Source organism: Amphibalanus amphitrite, unplaced genomic scaffold (assembly GCF_019059575.1).
Source record: "Amphibalanus amphitrite isolate SeventyFive unplaced genomic scaffold, NRLGWU_Aamphi_draft 001558F_arrow, whole genome shotgun sequence".
Taxonomy (NCBI): Eukaryota; Metazoa; Arthropoda; class Thecostraca; order Balanomorpha; family Balanidae; genus Amphibalanus; species Amphibalanus amphitrite.
The window spans coordinates 121,082-142,624 of record NW_024883051.1 but is presented as its reverse complement, the minus strand read 5'-3'; the positions used below and the strand labels follow the sequence as shown (position 1 = coordinate 142,624).

The window sequence follows — 21,543 nt, the reverse complement described above, 5'->3', positions numbered from 1 at the left end:
TACGCACGGTCAAGATCTACAATTTTACAAAGGTCATTTTCAGGTCAGGTCAAAGATGACGTCACAGGGGTCGAAAAAGTCAAAATGGCGGCGCGCTGGATATGGAGTTTTTCTCGAATAACTTTCGAATTAGTCAGATAGAACAAACTAAGGGCAGCAGCGTGATCATCTCGTCAATCCGCATCGAATGATATATATGTTGACCTCGAAAGGTCAAGGTCAAAGGTTGACCTCAGTCACGTGACCTCGAGGTCATCATGTATATCATTCGATGCGCCTTGACGAGCTGAACACAATGAGACCATCCACGCGTCTGTATCTTGTTCCTGTACGGAGTTATTGGCCAAAAACCTTTGGTGACCTTTGATGACGTCACATGACCTCACAACTGCCCAACAGCAAAACAGACCTCAAGGTAGTGAAGGTTGATCGTATATGAAGTCATGTATGGTATATGGGGCCATTCCGACCCGTTTTAGTGGTAAAAACAGGGAGTTGATTTTTCCGCTATTGACTATAATGGGAGGTCGCGAAATTGACCTGACCTTAGGTCACCGATTATCAAATTCCGAGATAACAAATTGTAGCTACTAATGACCTAATAACATCCTGCGACTTTCAAAGGCCTCCGACATCTACTGTAGCTCTGGCACGGTCAAAGTTGCAAAAAAGTGACTTGAGTTGGGTCATTCAAGTGACCTGGTGACCTGACCTTGAAAGGTAGGGTAACTTGCACGGGTTGTCATAATTGTCACCACGCGGCGCGTAGCGCCGCGGTTTTTCCGCTATTCGCGAAAAACCTCAGGGGGGGGGGGCGGATATCCGCCCCCCCTCGGTGCGCGGTTAACTAAACGCTCACAGTAACCGTGACGTCAGTGTCATTAAATTTACAGCTGCTCGCCAGTCACAATCCGTCACAGATAACGTGAAACAGACAACCGATCAGATAACTACAACCGAAGATGTGACCAAACACAATGTATTTGCTTTCACAGTGTGCATTAAGGTAATAACGGTTCAGTTCGATGCTTTCACAGCTAATCAAAGGCAGGGCCCACCGGACGTGATTGGTTGGAATCGTTACACAATACATGATATGCTAATCGGTGTTCAATGGTACATTTAAAATCAACTGTGCGTCATACAATCCGTTGTTAAATGCATACAAGACAAGCTACTAGCTAGAACTTCTTACACGAATAACGCTTTGAAGTTCGCCTCACACTGAATCGCAAAACGTTCCTTATATTTAGGTCACTCTTAAGCGTCTCTCTAAGGCACGTGATCAATCAAGGAATCAATGTCACTTTCACTCCTAAGCAACAGCTTTGAAAGACCGAACGACGGCAGGCGGAGACACATGAAGCCCCGACAACCAATTGTGGCAGCATGGAGAGCACAGTTGGCCATAAGCTCAGCGTCAGGCGCTTTCCATCAACGAGTGCGCCTGAATCAGATGCGCCGTCAGAGCGCTCCTCGGTCCGACGATCCGAGCCGGACACCGGCTGCACTGCCAGTCCGTGGCCGGGTCGTGCTGCCCGCTGTGCTCCATCAGGCGGTCCGCTGTGCCAAAGGAGCGCGGACAGAGGTGGCAGCAGTAGGGGCCGCTCTCGGCGCGACACTGTTGGAGTATGTGCTGCAGTAGCAGCTCCTTAGACGCCACGTCAATGCCGCACTGCGGGCAGATCCCCTCCCGGGCGACTGCGCCGACATTGCTTTCCACCAGTTCAGCACTGCACCGCCACGGCGAGACCGGCGTGGTTTCGCCGCCGGGGCCCTCCCGATGCGCTTCCCGCGAGTACATCGCACTCGATCGTGAGCCCGAGCCCGAGTGTGACTTCATGACGTGCTGACGGAGGTGGTTTTTGGTTTTCAATACCCGCGGGCACATAGAACACGCGAAGGCGACTGGACGCGGAGCCCCGCTGTGGTTTCCTGTGGCCTCTGCGAGTGCCGACGAGGACGACAGCAGCGAAGCTGTTGCCGTTCTCTGTACTGGCAGCACTTGCCGATCACGAGATGTCGGTGCCGCTGGCATCGGCGAATCTGGCTTGTCTGCACCACGACTACCAACAGCCGCTTGCGGCCCATCTGGGCACGCTTGTATTTTGACAAGCTTGTTTTTTGACACGCTTTGGGGGTTATGCACTTTCATGTGCTCGATCAGAAAGTGCAAGTCAACCACTGTGATGCTACAAATTCCGCAGCGGTAGAGAGTGGTGGCCACTGCGCGCGGAACAGAGCTATCGTTACCCTTCGGTGCTGTGACGATCCTTGCATGGTGAGTCCTAAATTGATCAACGTCTACAGCCTTATTTACATTTGTGACGTCGCCAGCAGCTCGCCTGATACTTGGCTGCGGCCGAGACGAGTCCTTCTTTGGCTTTTGCTGGGCGGTAGCACGGCCCGTCCGGCACCTCTTCCGGTCAAATTTGTGAACATGGGGAATGCAAACAGGACACTTCGGAAACGATAGTGTGCCGAAAATAGTGCCATGTAAGCCACGCGGCGTGCACTGGCAATGCAGTGTCTTGTAGCTAGTTCGACGTGAACAGTCTGAAAAGGAAACATTTGGTTACTTCAGACAACCAGAAGAGGCTTATCCCCCATCACATCTGCGGAATCAACAGTTGGATCGAAAAAAATGCAAATGGCATTCGAAAGGACTCAAGACGCACAAGATCGAGTATCCGTCAATTTTGACCTGTGATGTTACAGGGAGGTCAAAGAAGGTCAAATCTGTCAAATTTACAATAACGAGCAGCATTTCATTAAGACAAATATGGGTTTCTTAAATGAGTCTGGATATTATGTTTATCATAGATCTGACACGAGGGTAGTCATCTGAATGGATGATGACCTGTGATGTCACAATAGAGATCAGCCTCATCCAATCAAGACACTTTCGTGAATCGTTCGAAAGCCCTGTCAAATTTGTCGAAGGAAACCCAATTTCATTGACCTCGGGGTTACCGATGACGTCACAGGTCAAGTCAAATATAAATTATTTTGCCGTTCACGGGTCTTCTTGGGAATGCGCTATAACATCGAGTAAAACACATTTTATCGACAGTCAGCGATAGGGCGTCAGTTGCCTAGAACGTATGCTGCTATTAGAGGTCACTGATAATACCAGGTCAGGTTACAGGTCAGGTCACCAAGGGTCAGGACATTAACCCAATTTTACTGTGGCTGTGCGATGCATGTTTTATAGTCAATTTTTCATTTCCAACTCAATAGTATTGGTTTATGACCATCAGAAACGGTTTAGGTCACTTCCTGGTGGTCAGGTCAATGTCAGGTCAAATTTCAAAGTTGATATTTTGCATAAAATGGGTATCAATTCGATGCAGCTCGTCACGGCGAGTCTAATAGTGGTCTGTGTTTTGCGCTACGTGGACTAGAATTGCCAAAAGTTTAATTTTAGAAACTTTGACGTAATCATTTTTGAACGGTTTTTCGCTAAACTTGGCCAAAAAAAGAGATGATCTGAAATTTGGTATGTATATAGAACACGGTAGGTACTATAATATATATTCCGGTTTTTCCAAAATTCGAAAAAAAATTTTGGATTTTTTTGGCAAATATATCCAAAAATAGTTTTTTCATTTTTGGGGTCAAAACTCAAAAATTTCAAAAATCCAAGATTGCAGTTTTGTAGCCCTGTCAATTTTACCGCCTTTATGTCTTTACCATTTTTCTGTATCGTCAAAGCTATAGGCCTGACAGCTCTTCCCGCGAAACCCTTTTTTGGGGTCGAAAACGGCAGAACGTGAAGTCACTCTGACGTCATTTCCGGCCAACCAATCATAGCCTTTGGAATTTCTTTTTGGTCACAATATGTAAAATTGATGCCCGGGAGGGTACTGAAAATTTGGTGACGATCAGCGCAGCGGTTCTGGAGATATATCGAAAAGTCTGGAGGAGGGGGGGGGGGTCAAAAATAGCCCCCCCCACTATGGAGCGGGTTAAAGAATACATATAACCATCGCCGGACCTATTGGTTTTCTACATACGCACCGGGCGAGGGGGGGGGGCGGGTACGACCCCCCTCGCCGTTTCGCCCCTGGTGGAGCTAGCGTGTCGCGGAATAACAGGCGTATTCGCCGTTACGAAACGCAGAGATTGATACCCGATTTTAAGGTCCTAGGTCAACCGGTGACCTCTGAGGTCAGATCAAGTGCCTCAATGTACGGTTTCGTTTTTGGTAAATAACTTCGCAAAAAAGGCCGCAGAGCCGCGATTTTGGCAGTATCGTGTTCGCATCGCTCAGGCGCGTCGAATGATATACTTTTTGTTTGGGTGAGGTCAACTTAGGGTGTTGACCTCGAGTCACGGTCACGTCAGCGCCACTAGGTCACGAAGTTGGTCGAAAGAGGTCATGTCGCATATCATTCGATTCGGCAGGTCTTCCTGAGTCCATTGGTGGCTTCCCCGACTCGCTAGCTGTATTTGATCGGGAGTTATTGACGAAAAACTAATATGAACCTAATGACGTCATAAATGACGTCACGCAAGGTCAGCATGGCAAAAGTGACGCATCAAACCTTGCAAGGAGTGCATGAAATCACGATTTTGTGTTCTTGAGATAGTTGGAGATCGTTCACGGCGCCAGAATAGCAGTTTTCATTTTCCCCCATTGACATACCCTTCCAGGCGATGGGGGCATTTTTGCCCCCCTTTAGTTTTTTTTCGATATATCTCCAGAACCGCTGCGCCGATCGTCACCAAACTTTCAGTACCCTGCCGTGAATAGCTTTTACACATTGTGACCAAAATTTTTACCAAAATCTATGATAGGTTGGCCGCTAATACGTCGGAGTGACGTCATTTCTGCCATTCTCGACCCAAAAAGGTTTCGCGGGAAGAGCTGTCAGGCCTACAGCTTTAGAGATACAGAAAAATGTTTCGACATTTTAGGTGTACCTAGAATTAACAGGGCTACAATACTGCTATCTCGGATTTTTAAAACTTTTGGATTTGACCCCCAAAAAATAAAAAAAAAGATTTTTTGAATATAATAGCCGAAAAATCCAAAAACTTTTTTGAATTTCGAAAAAACGGAATATACCTATGTGATAGTCACTACCACCTTTTATCCACATGCCAAATTTGAGATCGATACCCCTGTTTTTGGCCAATTTATAGCGAAAAAAAAAACTGTTTAACCCGCGCCCCAGTGGCGGTCTCCGCCAACTTCGCCCTAGTGGGGGGGGGGGGATATGTTACCACCCACCTCTAACTCAAAAACTAAGAGGGCTAGAAAGACGCGGTAAAAAGCAGTCGATAGCTCTCAATGCGTACGTTTGAAAGTACTTCAGTCATTTTTCATCTTAGAGCAATATTGGGGTCACCAGAGGTCATCAAAGGTCAAAATTTGCCAATGGTCATTATATTTTTCAAAAAACATGCCGTTATCTCAGGAACTATGGTAGCTAGAAAAACGCATGGAAAAGCAATCGATAGCTCTTGAGCTCTTCTTTTGAAAAGGTCATTATCAAAATTGATCAGGTCACGGGTTTAGCCTCCAGAGGGCAAAAACTCCAAAAATAGCTGTTTTTACGAAAAGTGTTTTTCGACAATAACTTTCGACAACAAAAAGCCACGACATTTCTATTGCCAGAATCGTGTTCCTCTCGCCGAGACGCGTTGAATGAACTATAATTTGACCTTGAAAGGTCAACTTGAAAATTTGACCTCAGGTCAAGGTCATGACCTGACCGGAAAAGGTCATGTTGCATATCAGTCGATGCGTCTCGGGAAGACAAACACAATGAGACCATCCCCAGCGTTCTATCTCTTTCCAACCGCGAGTTATTGGCAAAAATTCGTTTGTAGCCTCAAATGACCTCGGATGACCTTTCTAGAGGCTATCAGCAAAAATGACACCCTGGTCATCACAGGTGGTCCAAATCATTGTGATTCTGAAATATTTGGACTGTTCCTATGCGTACACACGGATCTAGAGGCATTTTCATTTTTCTCCATTGACTTGTAATGGAAAGGTCACGCCACTGACCTGACCTTAGGTCACAGATATAAAAAATCCGAGATATACAAATTGTAGCCGCCCGTAACATCATGCAATCCACCAAGTTTAAAACCTTTCTGACAAACACTGCAGGCTGGACATGATTGCAAACTTTTTTTAGGCTTGGTCAGTTAACTTGACCTGGTGACCTGACCTGACATGACCTGGGGTCAAAAATTTCACACATTGTCCAAAATTGATGTACCAAAAGCTACCCCAAGCGGCGCGCGCGGTTTTTTATTTACACGCAAAAAACGCTACAGGGTGGTAACATATGCCCCCCCCCCCCACTGGTAACGATGAAGTCAAAATATTCAAACACAATTTCTAGCAATTCTAGACCACGTAGCGCAAAACAAAGAGCACCATTAAACTCCCCGTGACGAGCTGCATCGAATCAATACCCATTTTATGCAAAAAGTTATCAACTTTGAAATTTGACCTTTTTTACCCGACCTTGACCTGACCTCTACCAGAAAGTGACCACCTTAACCGTACCTGATGGTCTTATAACCAACACCATTGAGTTGAAAATGAAAAAATGGCCATAAAACATGCATCGCCACAACCTTAGTAAAGTTGGGATCATGTGCTGACCCTTGGTGACCGGACCTGTGACCTGACCTGGTATTATCAGTGACCTCTAATAGCAACATATGTACTAGGCAACTGACGCGCTATCGCTGATTTTCGACAAAATGCGTTTTACTCGATGTTATAGCGCATTCTCTAGAAGACCCGGAACGGTAAAACATTTGATCTTTGACCTGACCTGTGACGTCATCGGTGACCCCGAGGTCAATGAAATTTGTTTTTCTTCGACAAATTTGACAGGGCTATCGAACGCCGTTTGAATTTTACGGATCCGTCCAGCAGTTGCGGAGATACGGGGGGGGGGGGCAAAAAATGCCCCCTTCCCCCCACCGCGCGGAAGGTGGCCGGGAGGCCCACCGCCTGCCGGATTAAAATGGCGAGGCCACGAAAATGATCTGACCTCATATGACCTTTAGGAGAAATCCGAGAGATAAATTGTGAGACTCCTAATGGATACTAAGTCATTCAAGTTTTATTTCCCCATGAAAGCTTCTCTGGCAGTGAGGACGTTGCTAATTTGCTACATCTGAAGACCGTGCAGAGGTTCACTTATGACATCATAGGTCAGTGACCTGACCTGACCCGAAAATGCGGTTGGTGTCCGAAGATCCGGCTTGAATCAAAGGTCAGGTACGCCAAGTTTCAGCTCTCTATCGCCAGCGTGTTCGGAGCTATCGCGAAAAAAAACCCTATGCGGAGGAAGGGGAGGGGCGGCACCCCTCCGCGAGGTGTTTCCCTTCGGCCGGCGAGGGAAACACCAAAATAATTTGACAGACTTGGGGTTACATATTTGCAAACCCAGAGATCAATCTGAAAAATGACCATCCATATATAAAACAATTGCTTAGACAAAATACTTTCTATCATATCTTTTACGGAACAGCATAGGTAGGAAAACTATGTGATGTCAATTCAAAACAAAACGAAAACACAGGATACTTACTACTAAGACTGTCAGGCATCCGAGAGTGAATCTTGCTGGTCTGAAATAAAAAAGAGCTGGTAAATCGTAAGTGAACATGACGTGTAATTACAAAAAAAAAACATAAAAACGAAGAAGTGAGAGGAAGGAAAGGAGTGACCGAGACCATCGGCGCCACGAGATGCCACCATCGGCGACCCCTTCACGTGGGGGTGGCGTCTCCCTCGGGAGCCAAGTTCGCCGACACACATCCACACCCTCGAAGAAGACGACTACCACCGCCTGCCTCGCCGGACCGGCGCGGGCGGGTTTTTGGCGGCGGGACGAGGGCTGGCCCACCTCGCCCTGCTACTGATGCGGGCCGGGGACGTGGAGTCGAATCCAGGCCCCCCTCCGCGCTACCCGTGCGGAGTATGCGGCCGGGGAGTCGGCGGCTCATCGGTGCGCTGCGGCGGGTGCGCCCTCTGGCACCATGGTCGATGCGCCGGACTGAGGCCAACGGACATTACCCGACTCGCGCGCACACGCGACCTCTGGTGGTGCCCGAGCTGCATCGCGCCGCCGCCGCCGCCGCCGCCTCGGACGCCGCCGTCGGCGCCGCCGGCCCCGCCTGCGCCTGTCACGGTGCCGCCACCGCCCGCTCCTCCGCGGGCTGTGAGACCGGCGCCGGGAACCCCGCGCACCGGGCGGAACCCAAACCAGACAGGACCCACAGCCATCAGCGGCCTCCTCAAGATCCTGCAGTTCAACTGCAACAGTCTGAAGGCCAGGAAAACCGAACTGGACAAGAGAATTGAAGACGAGAAACCCGACGTCATCCTACTCCAAGAAACCAGACTCCTGGAAAGCGATGAAAACCCACGCTTCCCAGGCTACAACATAGCAGCGAGGCAAGACAGGCCACACCAGGCAAACCCGAGCCCGGCAACCACCGGAGCAGCCCGCCCCGCTGACAGTGGGCAGGGAGCACCGCCTGGACCGAGCTGGACCTGCAAGCGCCGCGGCCCGTCGGACCGCAACTCCTGGTGCGCGGGCTGCAAGAGCCGTAAGAAGTGTACGGCACGCGCCCCACCAGCGAGCGGGACCGGGCAGGCGGCCACCCAGCCCCAGCCCCCGACCGGCAACGACGGGACCCGCGGCGTGAAGGGTAAGGGAGGAGTCATGACCCTAGTGCGGGACCAACTACCGTACTCGCGGACCACGCCTCGGTATGCGCCAACTGAACCAGACGAAGAGACCTACATCACGGCCACAGAGCTTCACCCGCAGGGAACACCGTCAATAACCGTTATCAACCTGTACTCACCTCCAGCAAGGTGGGTGGCAGGGCAAGGCACCCAAGCTCAACCGTTCCAGCCTGCCCGCATCTCCCTTCCTCCGAGATGCGTCATCGCAGGCGACCTCAACGCTCACGCCCACGTATGGGACCCACACCAACCAGAAGACGCGATGGGCCACGAGGTCGAGGACTGGTCGATCGACGCCTCACTGACCATCCTGAACGACGGCTCGGCCACGCGCATCAACCCAGCCACGGGCGGCCTGTCGACGCCGGATGTTACCCTGGCGACCGCTGCCGTGGCGAGAGGAACAACCTGGGAGATCGGCGAGACGATGGGATCGGACCACCTCCCGATCACGACGAGCATCCCTGTAGCTCCACCGAAGCCGCAGCGCCGAGGGAGAGGCCGCCTGTCCCTGAGGAAGGCAGACTGGCAGGAGTACCGCAGGACCTTCGACGACATCACAGGCCGCTGGAACGACCACGGAGACCTGACGGCGAGAGAACTCGACAAACGACTCACCGCAGCCATCACCCCGCGCCGCGCGCCGCACCATCCCACACGGAAACGGCGGAAGGACCAGGGAGCCGTTCTGGAGCGAGGCGTGCGACGAAGCAATCGCGATCAGGAAAGAAGCTCGCGCTAAGGTGGCCGCGCCAAACCACACCGCCGAAGACGTCCGGGAATATCAACAAGCAAAGAAGAACGCGGACACGGTCCTGCGCGAGGAAAAGACAAGTTTCCTGCGCAAGCGCATCGCGGAACTGGGGCCCAACACCGACCTCTGGAGCCTCATCCGCACCCTGGACGGACGCAAACCACCGGCGAAACCAGCAGAGCCCCTCAACCGCGCTGGCCCACCTGGCCGCCCAGCTCGACCAGCAGTGACAGATAGGGAGAAGGCCAACGCCCTATGCCAGGCATATGCGGCAGTATCCCGGATCCCACACAACAAACAAGAGGATCGCGACATCAAGCTGGAGGCGCGCGCTGCAGTGAGTGCATGCGCATGCGACGCCCAACGCAGTGGACCGTGCGCGCCATTCACACCCGCCGAACTCGACGCAGCCCTGGACAAGCTCCAGAACGGGAAGAGCCCGGGACCGGACGGCGTACCCAACGAGCTGCTGAAGCAGATAAGCCCAACAGGCAAGACTCTCCTCCTGGCCCTGATCAACAAGTCCTGGACAGCAGCGGACGTCCCAGCCTGGAGAACAGCAGAAATCGTAGCCATCCCCAAGAAAGGCAAGCCGCCGTCAGAGCTGTCCAGTTATCGCCCGATCAGCCTGCTCTCCACCACAAGCAAGCTCGCAGAGCGGATGATCCAGGCCCGGCTGCAGCACTGGCTCGAGACGAGAGGGAAGCTCAACCCCAACCAAGCCGGTTTCCGCAGAGGTCGCTCCACCATGGACCAGCTCGGCCGAATATCCCAACAGATATTCGACGCGTTCGAGGAGAAGAAACCTCACCGGGCGGTCATGGTACTGGACTTCGCGAGAGCCTACGACCGAGTCTGGAGGGCCGCCCTGCTCTGCAAGATGGCTCGGCTGGGAGTCCCCGGCTGCTTCATCAAGTGGCTGAGGGCCTTCCTGTCGGACAGGCGCGCCCGCGTCCGCTGGGGCGCTGCCCGCTCAGACCTCAGGGTCTTCCAGGAGGGCCTCCCCAGGGCAGCGTGCTGGCGCCGCTCCTATGGCTGGTCTACGTCAATGACATCGACGTAGCAATGCCGGAGCACGTCTCGCGGTCCCTGTTCGCGGACGACGTGGCGCTGCTGGCATGCGCCCCCACTGCCAGAGAGTGCGACGCCCTCCTCCAGCCCTGCCTGGACGCGGTGGACACGTGGCTGCGACGCTGGAAAGTCATGCCCAGCGTGACGAAGTGCACCGCCACCCTGTTCACTCTCGACCCAAGAGAGAGCGGAGGGAAGGTCAAGCCGCACCTGACGCTGCGCGGAGAGGAGCTGCCCTACTCCCGCAACCCGACCTTCCTGGGCATTAAGTTTGACCCCCAACTCACCTTCGCGGACCACATCGACGACCTGAAAGCCAAGATGTCTCGACGGAGGCGATGCCTACAGGCACTGGCCGGAAAGACCTGGGGAAGCCACCGCCGAACCATCAGAGCGGCCTACATCGGCTATATCCGGGCCCTATTCGACTACGGCGCCGCCGTCTTCGGGACATACGCCGCCCCGTCGGTAAGAGGACGCCTCGAAGCCGAGCAAAACAAGTGCGCCCGCGTCATCACCGGCTGCCTACGTGCGACCCGGAAGGACGCCCTCCTGGCCGAGGCTGGCCTCCCGACACTCTCGCTTCGGGCCCTACAGCTGGCAGGCACGGAGTACCAGCGTGTAATCCGGCTGCCCCCGAGCGACCCGGGCAAGTCCCTCTTCCGAAAGGAGGTACAGCCGCGCCTCCAACACCGAGCCTACAAGGCATGGCAAAGAACATGCAACGACGCCACCGCCGCGGGAAGACCACCGCCCAAGCCTCCAGACGAGACTGCAGCACTCCCTCACCGACCGTGCCTCAGGAGGGTCGGCAAGTGGCTCGCCGAGGAGGCAGGAATCGAGGAGCTCCCGGTGGAGCCCATGGCGTTCTACAGCTGCGACCCGCCATGGCTGGGCCACCGCGGCGGCACCACCTTCAGGGTAGACCTGCCCGTGGCCACCCGCCGGTCGGACCCGCCTGCAGTCCGCAGGGAAGCTGCCCTGCGAGCCATTGCAGAGCTCCCGCAACCGGATATTACTATCTGGTCGGACGGCTCGGCTCGCGGCGGGATGGAACAGGGCGGCGCAGGCGCGCTGATCCAGTTTCACCACCTCAACAATGAAGAAACCGTGCGCGCTCCTGCAGGGGCGGTCTGCTCCAGCTTGAGAGCAGAGCTGACCGCCATGCGCGAGGCGCTCGCGGCTGTGGCCGGTCTGGAGGAAGGGGAGCTGGCATCAATCAAGTCGGTCCGCCTCCTCACCGACTCAAGGTCTGGGCTACAACTACTCGGCCGCGGCCCAGCTAGCCAGACCATGGCTCTGGCCGCCGAGGTCTGGAGGCTGCTGAACACCCTCGCCGAGAACGGCACCGAGACGGTGCTCCAGTGGGTGCCAGGCCATGCCGGGCTGGACGGCAACGAGACCGCCGAGCCTGGCTGCCGAGGCCGCGGCGGGCGACCAAGATAGCGCACCAATTGACCTATCGAGTGCGCGGGCCGCCGTCACGCGCCATGTCCGGGAGCTGTCGCGACGGAGGACAACCGCTGCCCACCCGCACCCGGACCCCACGCCTGGCCACGACTCCCTGGCGCGCTGGGGGTCGGTGACGCTGTCCCAGCTGAGGACCGGCACATCACCGCTGACGCGCGACACGCTCTACAAGATTGGCCTGGCAGCCAACGACGAATGCCCCGCGTGCGGGGAGCCCGACAGCGTGACGCACCTGCTGACCGATTGTCCGGCCTATGAGGCGGCCCGCCGCCGCCGCTGGGGTGTCGACCCTCGCCTGGTCGACGTCCTCGGCGGCCCGGCGGCGAGGGTCGTCGACTTCATCGAGGGTGTCGGGCGGACCGAGCCGCCGCTCGACCCGCCTGCGCCGCCGCCCCCCTGAGCGGGCTGGCGGCGGGATGCAGAAGAAGAAGAAGAAGAAGAAGTGACCGAGAGAGCGAGAGGAAGCTGCAAAGATAATTTTAAAATGGAGCATATCACAGACATTTTAAATTAAACCTGCATAGAGGCATGAAGCTAGAAAATACATAACACATATATTAAGGCCAGTGCATTCCATGGCGCCTTCTCGAAATGTCACACACCTGAAAATCACATGGATCTTACAGGATTAAGTGACGTCGATTGCAGCACGGTGCCCCATTGCCTACCTGTGGGCTGCTGGCCGATGAAGGACGACTAGCGAACGCATCATCCAGCTGCTGCCTCACGTTGTGGTAGGCGTCCATGACACGGTTTTGGTCCTGGCACCCGGCGCAGCAGATGCGGCAGTTCCAGCCGCGGCGCCGGTACTGACGCCGAGTCGGGCCCGGTCCCGGTGTCTGCGCCGCCTCCCCCGTCCTCCTCACTTGCTCCGACATGCCGATGGTTACATGCCGCGCCGCGGTGGTGGTGCCGTTGCGGGGGTCGGAGCTGGCGGCGCCCGCGGGCCGACTGTCGGCGGCCGGCGGGGGCGCGGGCAGCACGCGCGCCGCCCACTGGTCCAGCTCCGTCTCGGCGGCCGACAGCAGGGTGGCGTTGAGCAGCCGCTCGCGGCGCGCCAGCAGCGCGGCGCAGTTGGAACAGAGCCGGTTCTGGTCGCCGGGGCGCAGCGGACGCTCATGGTGCACGACCGCCGCCGCCAGATGACCGCCCAGCAGCCGCACGTCAAACAGGTCGGCGCGCTCCAGGCCAGAGCCGACGGCCACGGCGCCGCCGCACACCACGCACGGGCTCTGCGACATCGCCCACTGTCTGAAACGGAACCCGGCAGTGATACTCGAGGCACTCATGATAGGTGGGTGCTTTCTGGCAGCAAAGCATTGCAATTGATAAGCCACTAGCATTGGCAATTTACTGCTGATATGATACAACTTTGCAGCAGAAGCCTATTTATAGTCACCATGCGCAAGCCTTTGACATCAGAACAAAATAAAGAAACAGGCTGATTATTTCATTAGTTATCAAACCAAGTGCACTAATGAACAGTGAACACTTAATTAGGCCTAACCACAGCACTGGCCACTGCCATTTAACATGACAAGAGGCTTTCATTTAATCATGACATATTGACACAAGGGAGGTTTGACATTCCTTCCCTATTGCACAGCTTTTGAAACATAAAAACACAGGTAAGTAATTTCATTCTTTTATTTACCAAGGCCCCTTTTAATAGGTATAAAAATGCTGAATGCCATCATTTCATTTCTTAAAGTCTATCATAAATTTATCAAACCACATGGCTGGCAAAATTATGGATTAAATTTGTTATAAAAATAACCACAGTCCACAGCCAGACATATTCCTGTTACAGACGTAGTCAGTCAGTTGTAACTTGTAAGAGATATATTTTGTGATTCTGACATTGACATTCTTTGTCAGATTAGCTGATTGCATTTGCAAGTGATTGCATGGATATACATAAAAATGAGACAGCTTTATTCAATGCATAATTTGAGGATGAGTTCCAATTTATTTCAGCCCTCACCAGTGTTCACACTTCACATTGCAACATCCGACATCACAATTGGTTGGCACTGAGGTTCAACCATGCCACTTGGTATTTTGTTGCCTTACCTCAGACATATTCAAATTAGATATTACAGCATGTCCTTAAAAAAGGCTAATCCAAGTTGCAACCTTTGCATTTTATTTGCGTGTGTGTCAGGTGTGTATCATTATGATAGGTAGGTACCCACTTAACAACCATCGTCACATCTTATTTCCTTCAACCATACATGTTGATGTGCCTCATAGCATGAAATAAATGGAATGAAAAAATGAAAAGAAGGTTAATTAAAGATGCACTGACTTAACTAGCGACTTAACTCCAGAAGCCAAGGCATCGCACGCTTAAACGAAATATGCTTTTTTCATCAAGAGTCATTTAACAGTGGAACAAGTTGCCCGAAGAAGTCGTTACCAGTAAAATATAATAATAATAATAATAATAATCCATTTATTTCGCACCGATATTTCACGGTACATATCGCCCCGATCGCCGAACACCAAAGGGACCGCCTTCTGCTCGAAGCCAACCAATTCGACCGCGCTCGTATCCTAGGCGCAGCGACGCCTGAAAGCGGAGCATGGCTCAGAGCTCTCCCGTCTTCTAGTCTGGGAACCCACCTGGACAACGAGACAGTGAGAATCGCAGTCGCTCTACGTGTCGGCGCCGATGTTTGCAGCGGCGTCCACGCCTGCAGGTGCGGCTCGCCTGCCGACGTCAAGGGACACCACGCTCTCACCTGTCAGTTCAGTGCTGGAAGATTACCGCGCCACACAGCACTGAACAACATAGTCAGACGTGCTCTGTCGACTGCAGGCATACCAGCTCAGCTCGAGCCGTATGGTGTAGACCGGGCGACGGAAAGAGGCCAGACGGCATGACCATCTACCCATTCTCGCATGGCCGTTGCCTAGTTTGGGATGCGACATGCGTCAATACATTCGCACTCAAGACTGGGAGGTGCCGCGCTGAAGCCTGGGGCGGCGGCCAAGAAAGCAGAAGACGAGAAGCGCCGAAAGTACGCCCAGCTCACCCAGCGTTTCAGGTTCGAGCCAGTTGCATTTGAAACAGTGGTCCTACGAAACAGTGCCTGTGGTCCTACGACCAAAGCCTTCCTCCAAGAACTTGGTGCTAAAATGGCGGCGGTCAGCGGCGACCAGCGAGAGATGGAGTGGCTTTGGCAGCGACTCTCCATCGCCATTGTGAGAGGTAACGCCGCTTCAGTTCTCTTGGAGTGTGCCACTGACCCGTCCCAACAACACCTCAGCGCCGAGCGCCCCAACAGGGAGAGCGCTGAGCAACAGCTGGCGACGGCGGCCGGCTCGAGGCGGTCTGGCTGCTCGGGTGGTTCCCGGTTAGTGGCAAGCCAGCACAGGTGGTCGCCGCCGTCGCCGAGAAGTTGGAGGAGGAGAGCAGGGCGCTGCAGCTGTACGGCGGCAAGGCGCACACGGCTGTTGTTGTTGTTGTTGGTCTCCCCGGGTCGGCTCACGGCCGACCGTAGCCCAACGGCTCTTGGTGACTGAGGTAGCCGCGGCTCAAGGCCGCCACGGCCCCGCCGTCCCGAAGCTGCGTAGGGTCCGGTCTGATATTGCCGAGTAGGCGGAGCCTCGCGCCAGCCAAGCACGGGCACCTCAGCAGCACGTGCTCCGGCGTGTCTGGGCCCTCGCGACACACCAGGCAGCGCGCCGCCGGGCAGGCCAGATCACTGCACTGTGGGCAGTCGCGCTCGGGGCGGCGTCCGATTCTGTGAAGGTAGCTCTGCGAGCGGCTCCAGTGTCCCGCCCGCAGCTGGTGGACGTTGACCGCCTCGTCGCGAGACTCCAGGAGCACCGGCATCGGCATCCGGTCTCCCATGATGGTTTTGAAGAAGCTGTCTGGCCAGCTGCGACGCCATGCCTTGGTGGCGGAGCGGCCGACTGCCTTCACCATCGAGCGGACGTCCGTTGGGACGGCGTCTTGCGACAGGCTGGATGCCTCTTTAGCCAGCACGTCCGCTCTCTCATTGCCGGGTATTCCGCAGTGCGCTGGGATCCACTGCATGAAGACTCGACGTCCTCCGTCCGTGAGCGCCAGGAGCAGTCGCCATACGGCGGCGCCGAGTGCTGTCGCCTGGCTCCCAGCCCCACTCGCCAGTGTGGCGAGCGCCGCTGCGAGTCGGCGCAGACGATGACCGGGCTCTCCGCCAGGCCGCCCTCCAGCCGCAGCAGCATCTCCAGTGCCCCGCGGATCGCCACCAATTCGGCGCGGGTGCTGCTGCATATCCTGCCCGCAGGGGCTCGGAGCTCGTGTTCCTCGCCTGAGGGGAGGATTATCAGCGCTCCACTCCCTCCGGCTGAGACACCTCCCTCCGCCGAGCCGTCGCTCCACACCCATACGGCGTCGTCTGGGAGGGTGGCCAGATGCTCCTCCGCTCTCTCCCGCCGGACGTCGGGTGGTGCTGTGCGGCTGATGTGGTTGCCGATGTCAAGTCTAAACTGGACCCTGGTGTCATCGATCCACGGCGGGATGGTGACGTGCAGGCGCTCCTCCACAGGTACATCTCGCACGCCCGCGCTCACCAGGGCGCGCGCTCCCGTGTCGCGCCAGCCGGTGGTGGTGCGGAGCCGCCGTGGGGCCGTTGCTTCGGCCACCGCGCGCAGTGGGTCGCCGCTTCTTTGTGAGGCTGCCAGACAGCTCAGTCTGGCAGCGAGCAGGTCCCGGCGTGCTCTCACGGGAACCAGACCGGCTTCCGCGAGGAGCGGGTCCCTCGGCGTGCTCACGGGGCACCCGGTGATAACGCGGGCTGCGGCGCGCATCTCAATCTCCAGTAGCTCTACGTGGGACTCGGACGCCGCAGGGAGCCATGCAGCCGCCGCGTATTCCAGGGCACCGCGGATGTAGCCGTTGGCTACTACTCGCAGCTGTGGCTCCCGCAGACCCCAGGAACGCCCGGTCATCTTACGGAGCTGTGCGATCCTCGGCTTGGTCTTCTTCCGGACGCGCGCGCAGTGCTCGCCCATGTGAAGTTGCCGGTCCAGGGTTACACCGAGAAGGTGAAGGTGTCTCCCAGCGTCCACTCGTGCCCCGTCTACGTGGATGTACTGGTCCCGGGCGTCGACGTAGTGCTGCGACAGGGCTAAAACTTGCGTCTTGCTTCCTGCCAGCCGCATCTTCCAGTCGCGGGCCCATTTCGCTATGGCATCCGCCGCTTGTTGAGCCCGGTCCCTGGCTTCCGCTATCGTACCGCCGGAACACAGTGTTGCGGTGTCATCGGCGTACAGGAAGACAGAGGTGCCCGGGATCCGCTTCAGCGCCGCCACGAGGTCCGCCGACCACAGCGTGAACAGGGTCGGTGCGAGGACGGACCCCTGCGGCAGGCCAGCTCGGAATGGGCGGTTCCGGCTCCGTGACCCATTGACCTCCGCGCAGGCGCGTCGGTCTCGGAGGAAGTGGTGAATCCACGTGACAAGGCACCGTGGAAGGTGATGGGACATCTTCAGTCGCAGCATTTGATGGTCAATTACATCGTAGGCGCGGGAGAAGTCATAGGCCGTCAACACGAACCTGGCGGCGGTCTTGCCGTCAGACGGGCGTCCCTTCGGTGGCGGCCGGTTCCACCCGTCCTGGACTTCTTGTATGAGTCGTCCCAGGTTCTCCTCTGCAGAGCGGCCGCGGCGAAAACCGACCTGCTCTGCGGGGATAATGTTGTCTCGCTCCAGTAGGTGCGTGAGCCTAGCTGCCACCATCCGCTCCATCAGCTTGGCGACGTGGCTGGTGAGCGATATCGGACGGTAGCTAGTGACCTCTTGAGGGTCCTTCCCGGCCTTAGGGATCGGTATGATGATTGCTCTCCTCCATACCGAGGGGACTTCAGCGGAGCTCCACGACTTGTTGATGACGTGCAGTAGCGCGGCCTGGGCCACCGGCCCGAGGTGCTTGAGGTGTTCCGCACATACATCGTCAGCGCCGGGAGCCTTCTTCATTTTCAGCTTGCTCAGCTGGGTCCTCATCTCTTGTCTGGAGAAGGGCTGGCAGGCACCATCGCGCTGTCCAGCACATGAGCAGGGGCGCGTCTTCACCACCCTCAGATCAGCCTTCACTGATCGATCACGCCTCCTGTGACGGGTGTGGCTGCTGACGTTTGCGTAGGTGCGGACAAACGCCTCGGCCTTGGCCCGGTCCTCCGCGACGAGTTGGCCGCGGTCCCCGTTGATGGCCTGGCCGGGGCAGGTGTCCGTCACCGCACCCTCCATCTTGCGCAGGATCTTTGTGACGCGGCCCAAGGCCGCGCGGCGGTTCAATTCGGTAGACGCGAAGTCCTGGAACGCGCGGCGCCTGGCGTCAGCCTCGACATCTGCAGCGTGCCTCTTCTTCTCTTTCCAGCGCGTCTGGTTTTCCGGGGACGGGTCCTCTTGGACGGCTGCTCTTGCCGCTTTCCGTTCCTCCACCGCACGCACCAGCTCCGGGTCGAGCGCCCACGGCTTGGGGTCCGCCCGGGCGCCCCGGGGAACGCACCGCACGCTCGCCTCGATGATAGCATCGTTGAAACGCGCGGCGAGTCTCTCCACCGAGGTCTCTCCCAGCGTCAGGTCAGCCATCGTCTCCTCGCAGCGGGCCGTGAAAGCCGTCCAATCGGCTTTATGGAAGGCCCAGCGCGTCTTCCTGATGCGACGAGGCCGGTGTCCCGAGGTGGTGACCGCGACCAGCTGCGGGAGGTGGTCGCTCCCCAGATCGGTGCCGACCTCCCACGTGCAGCGCCGGGCCAGGTCACTGTGCGCCAGAGTGACGTCAGGAGCTGAGAGGCGGGCGTCCTCCCCGTAGCCGGCCCGTGTGGGGGTCCCGGAGTTGAGCACCTGCCAGTCGTGGCGGGCCGTCCACTCATAGATGGAGTCACCGACCCTGTCCGGTTTGAACAAGAAACATCCCAGACAGGGTGGTGGCTGTTGAGATCTCCCGTGATGATAGTGGCATCATTGCTCGGGAATGCATCCAGGCTGAAGAAGTCGACCCGCTCGTCCTGGGCGGATGTTCGGATGGGCGGGCGGTACACATTGTAGATGTCGAGGTGTCTGGAGTGTTGTCTTGCTGTGCTCAAGATGACACGGATGGCACAGCACTCGGTGGTGTCGTCTTGAGGCTGAAGGGGGAGCTCCTGACGGCTCGCGAGCTACAGCTGACCACAGCCGCAGACCCCGACAAACACGGCAACGATCCGCTCTACACCGGACTTCCCAATTACGGTAACTCGTGTTACCAGAACGCCACAATGTACGTTGTGTCTCACCGCTCACTGCCCGGCAACCCCAGCGAAGACGGCGGCGGGACTGGCAGTCAATCTGACGGCAGACCGCTCGGTCTCACCGGCCTCAGGAACACGGGCAACACCTGCTTCCTGAACACAGTCGTCCAGTGCCTGAGCAACACACGCGCTCTCCACGATTACATCCTGCGCGATGGACGCTCCTCAGATGCCAGCATGCCTGCCGCCGCTACGAAGGGGTCCCTCATGAACACATTCTGCGCTCTGATACGCGACATGTGGACATCCTCGGGCGAAACGGAGCGGGTGCTCACCACCGCACCACTCAAGTCGATGATCCAACGGCTCGCGCCGCGCTTCATGGGCTCCCAGCAGCAGGACGCGCAGGAATTCCTCAAATATCTGCTGGAGGGACTTCACGAGGACGTGAACCGGGTGACGAGCCGGCCAAAGCCGATCACGACCGACATCGACGACTCAATGAACGCCAGTCAAAAGTCAATGGAGGCCTGGAAACGTTTCTTGCGCCTGGAAAACTCCAAGTTTGTTGACCTGTTCGTGGGCCAGCTCAAGGCTACCCTGCGGTGCACGGCATGTGGCCACGAATCGGTTACCTTCGACCCGTTCTGGGATCTGAGTCTGCCAATCCCGTCACGAAGTGGCCAGGTGCGCCTACAGGCCTGTTTTGACCTGTTCACCAAAGAGGAGGTGCTCGATGGCGACGAAAAACCGACCTGCTCAAAGTGCCAGAAGCGCCAAAAGTGCACCAGGAGCCTCTCGATCCAGAAGTTCCCGCGCATCCTCGTGGTGCACCTGAAGCGGTTCTCGCATCAGGAGAGGTTCGGCGGAAAGCTGAACACCACTGTCGACTTTTCGATGAACGGTCTGGACCTGTCGCCCTACTCGGCCGGACAGACGCCCTGCCGGTACAGCCTATACGGCGTGGCGAACCACTCTGGCACGCTGCTCTCAGGACATTACACCGCTTACTGCCGACACCCGTACACGGCAGAGTGGTACGAGTACAACGACTCGCGGGTCCACGTGATGGATCAGAGAAACGTCAACAGCGGAAAGGCATACGTGCTGTTCTTTGAGCTGGCCGGCTCGAAACACCGCTCCGGCTCGACCCACGTCTAGTCATCCAGTCACGGGAGAGGAGCCTGCGATCGTCACCCGCTCGGGCCCTGTGTAGTCACACCGGCCGGCGCACATTCTGCTCGGACAACTCTAGCTGGCCAGCGGCCTATCGTGATTTGTGATATTGGGTGTAAGGTGTTGTTAAAAACCAGAACGGTCTATTTTATCAGAACTGTTAACTGTCTCGCATAGCAATATACGCAAACACTTCAACACATAACAATACACACCAACACAACACATGAGCATGCAGACATAGCACAGCTACGTTTTACCCATTAAGTCAGACATCTGGGTCATAAGATCTAGGTGGTCCCGCCTTGGTCCCGCCTCATCATGCGTTCATTGACTATACGCTCAATGTTCGACATAAATATGTTTTGTAAGTCAATTGGAGTTATGACGCTGAAATCCAAGCCTAGTAGGTCGTAGGTAGCGTCTCCGAATTGCGAGGCTAGCTTTCGCAGATAATCCATTACGGCCTATTACACTATTTCTAATACACTGGACAATACCATTACATTACTGCTTTGATTGATGCGACGGTGAAACATGAGCTGTCTTTTAGCCAGAAGCATAGGACAAGTAAGTAATTGGACTCGATGACACAGTTCATGATTTCTGGTTCCAAGGGGCAAATTCATAAGCTTTTTGTTAATGTTAACAAAAAGCTAACAAAAGTTAACAAAAATGTTAACATATTCAAGAACAAAGACGACAAGCACATCAAGAAGACTACGGAGAGAGGCAGCATCCTATGAGCATCCTGCTCCCTTGCCTCTTGCAGATCTACTTGGTAAGACCTTTGGGTCAGGTCACCAACCTGTTTGTGTTGGCCGTTGCAAGGCCGTTGGATTTTGCTTTTGTCCCAATGTCTAATGGTCCAAAATTCACAGTACAACGTGGTACAACGAGTACAACTACTACTCGTAAGGTGCTCGTAAGACCGTGCGCTCGTAAGTTGCTCGTAAGTACACACGGCAAAATATGTGTTCAGATTGCTGCTTGCAAAAGGATATTATAAAGTTTGATGACGTTAAGCAATTACTCAAAGCCTTTTTCGCTTGTGCTCACTTACGAAGGCATCAGCTACTGAACACAGTTCCAAGTAAAGAATTACCCATTCCTTT

The 21,543-nt window shown here is 55.6% G+C and overlaps 2 protein-coding genes across 3 annotated transcripts; one reads left to right on the top strand and one right to left on the bottom strand.

The window, feature by feature from the left end:
* Positions 1-965: 965 nt before the first annotated feature.
* LOC122373825 lies at positions 966-21,536 on the bottom strand. Of its 2 annotated transcripts, none has more exons than XM_043352196.1 (4): positions 21,237-21,536; positions 12,698-13,280; positions 7,569-7,608; positions 966-2,556 (listed from the first exon to the last, which is right to left on the bottom strand). In XM_043352196.1, exons 2-4 carry the CDS (start codon positions 13,268-13,270, stop codon positions 1,421-1,423), a joined length of 1,749 nt encoding a protein of 582 aa, XP_043208131.1. In that variant the 5' UTR covers positions 13,271-13,280; positions 21,237-21,536; the 3' UTR covers positions 966-1,420. The 2 variants fall into 2 exon arrangements, with proteins under 2 accessions (XP_043208131.1, XP_043208130.1); XM_043352195.1 differs by lacking the exon at positions 21,237-21,536 and adding an exon at positions 14,103-14,209.
* On the top strand, positions 19,206-20,499 carry LOC122373826 (ubiquitin carboxyl-terminal hydrolase 2-like). Its single transcript, XM_043352197.1, has one exon. It carries the CDS (start codon positions 19,280-19,282, stop codon positions 20,411-20,413), a length of 1,134 nt encoding a protein of 377 aa, XP_043208132.1. The 5' UTR covers positions 19,206-19,279; the 3' UTR covers positions 20,414-20,499.
* Positions 21,537-21,543: the final 7 nt, after the last annotated feature.

Excerpts from the sequence above, each read along its gene's own strand:
- LOC122373826 (XM_043352197.1), top strand. The coding sequence starts at position 19,280 with ATGTACGTTGTGTCTCACCGCTCACTGCCCGGCAACCCCAGCGAAGAC.
- LOC122373825 (XM_043352196.1), bottom strand. The coding sequence starts at position 13,270 with ATGTCGCAGAGCCCGTGCGTGGTGTGCGGCGGCGCCGTGGCCGTCGGC. Across the intron at positions 7,609-12,697 it reads CATCGGCCAGCAGCCCACAG|ACCAGCAAGATTCACTCTCG; the intron begins GTAGGCAATGGG and ends TTTTTATTTCAG. Across the intron at positions 2,557-7,568 it reads GATGCCTGACAGTCTTAGTA|ACTGTTCACGTCGAACTAGC; the intron begins GTAAGTATCCTG and ends TTTCCTTTTCAG.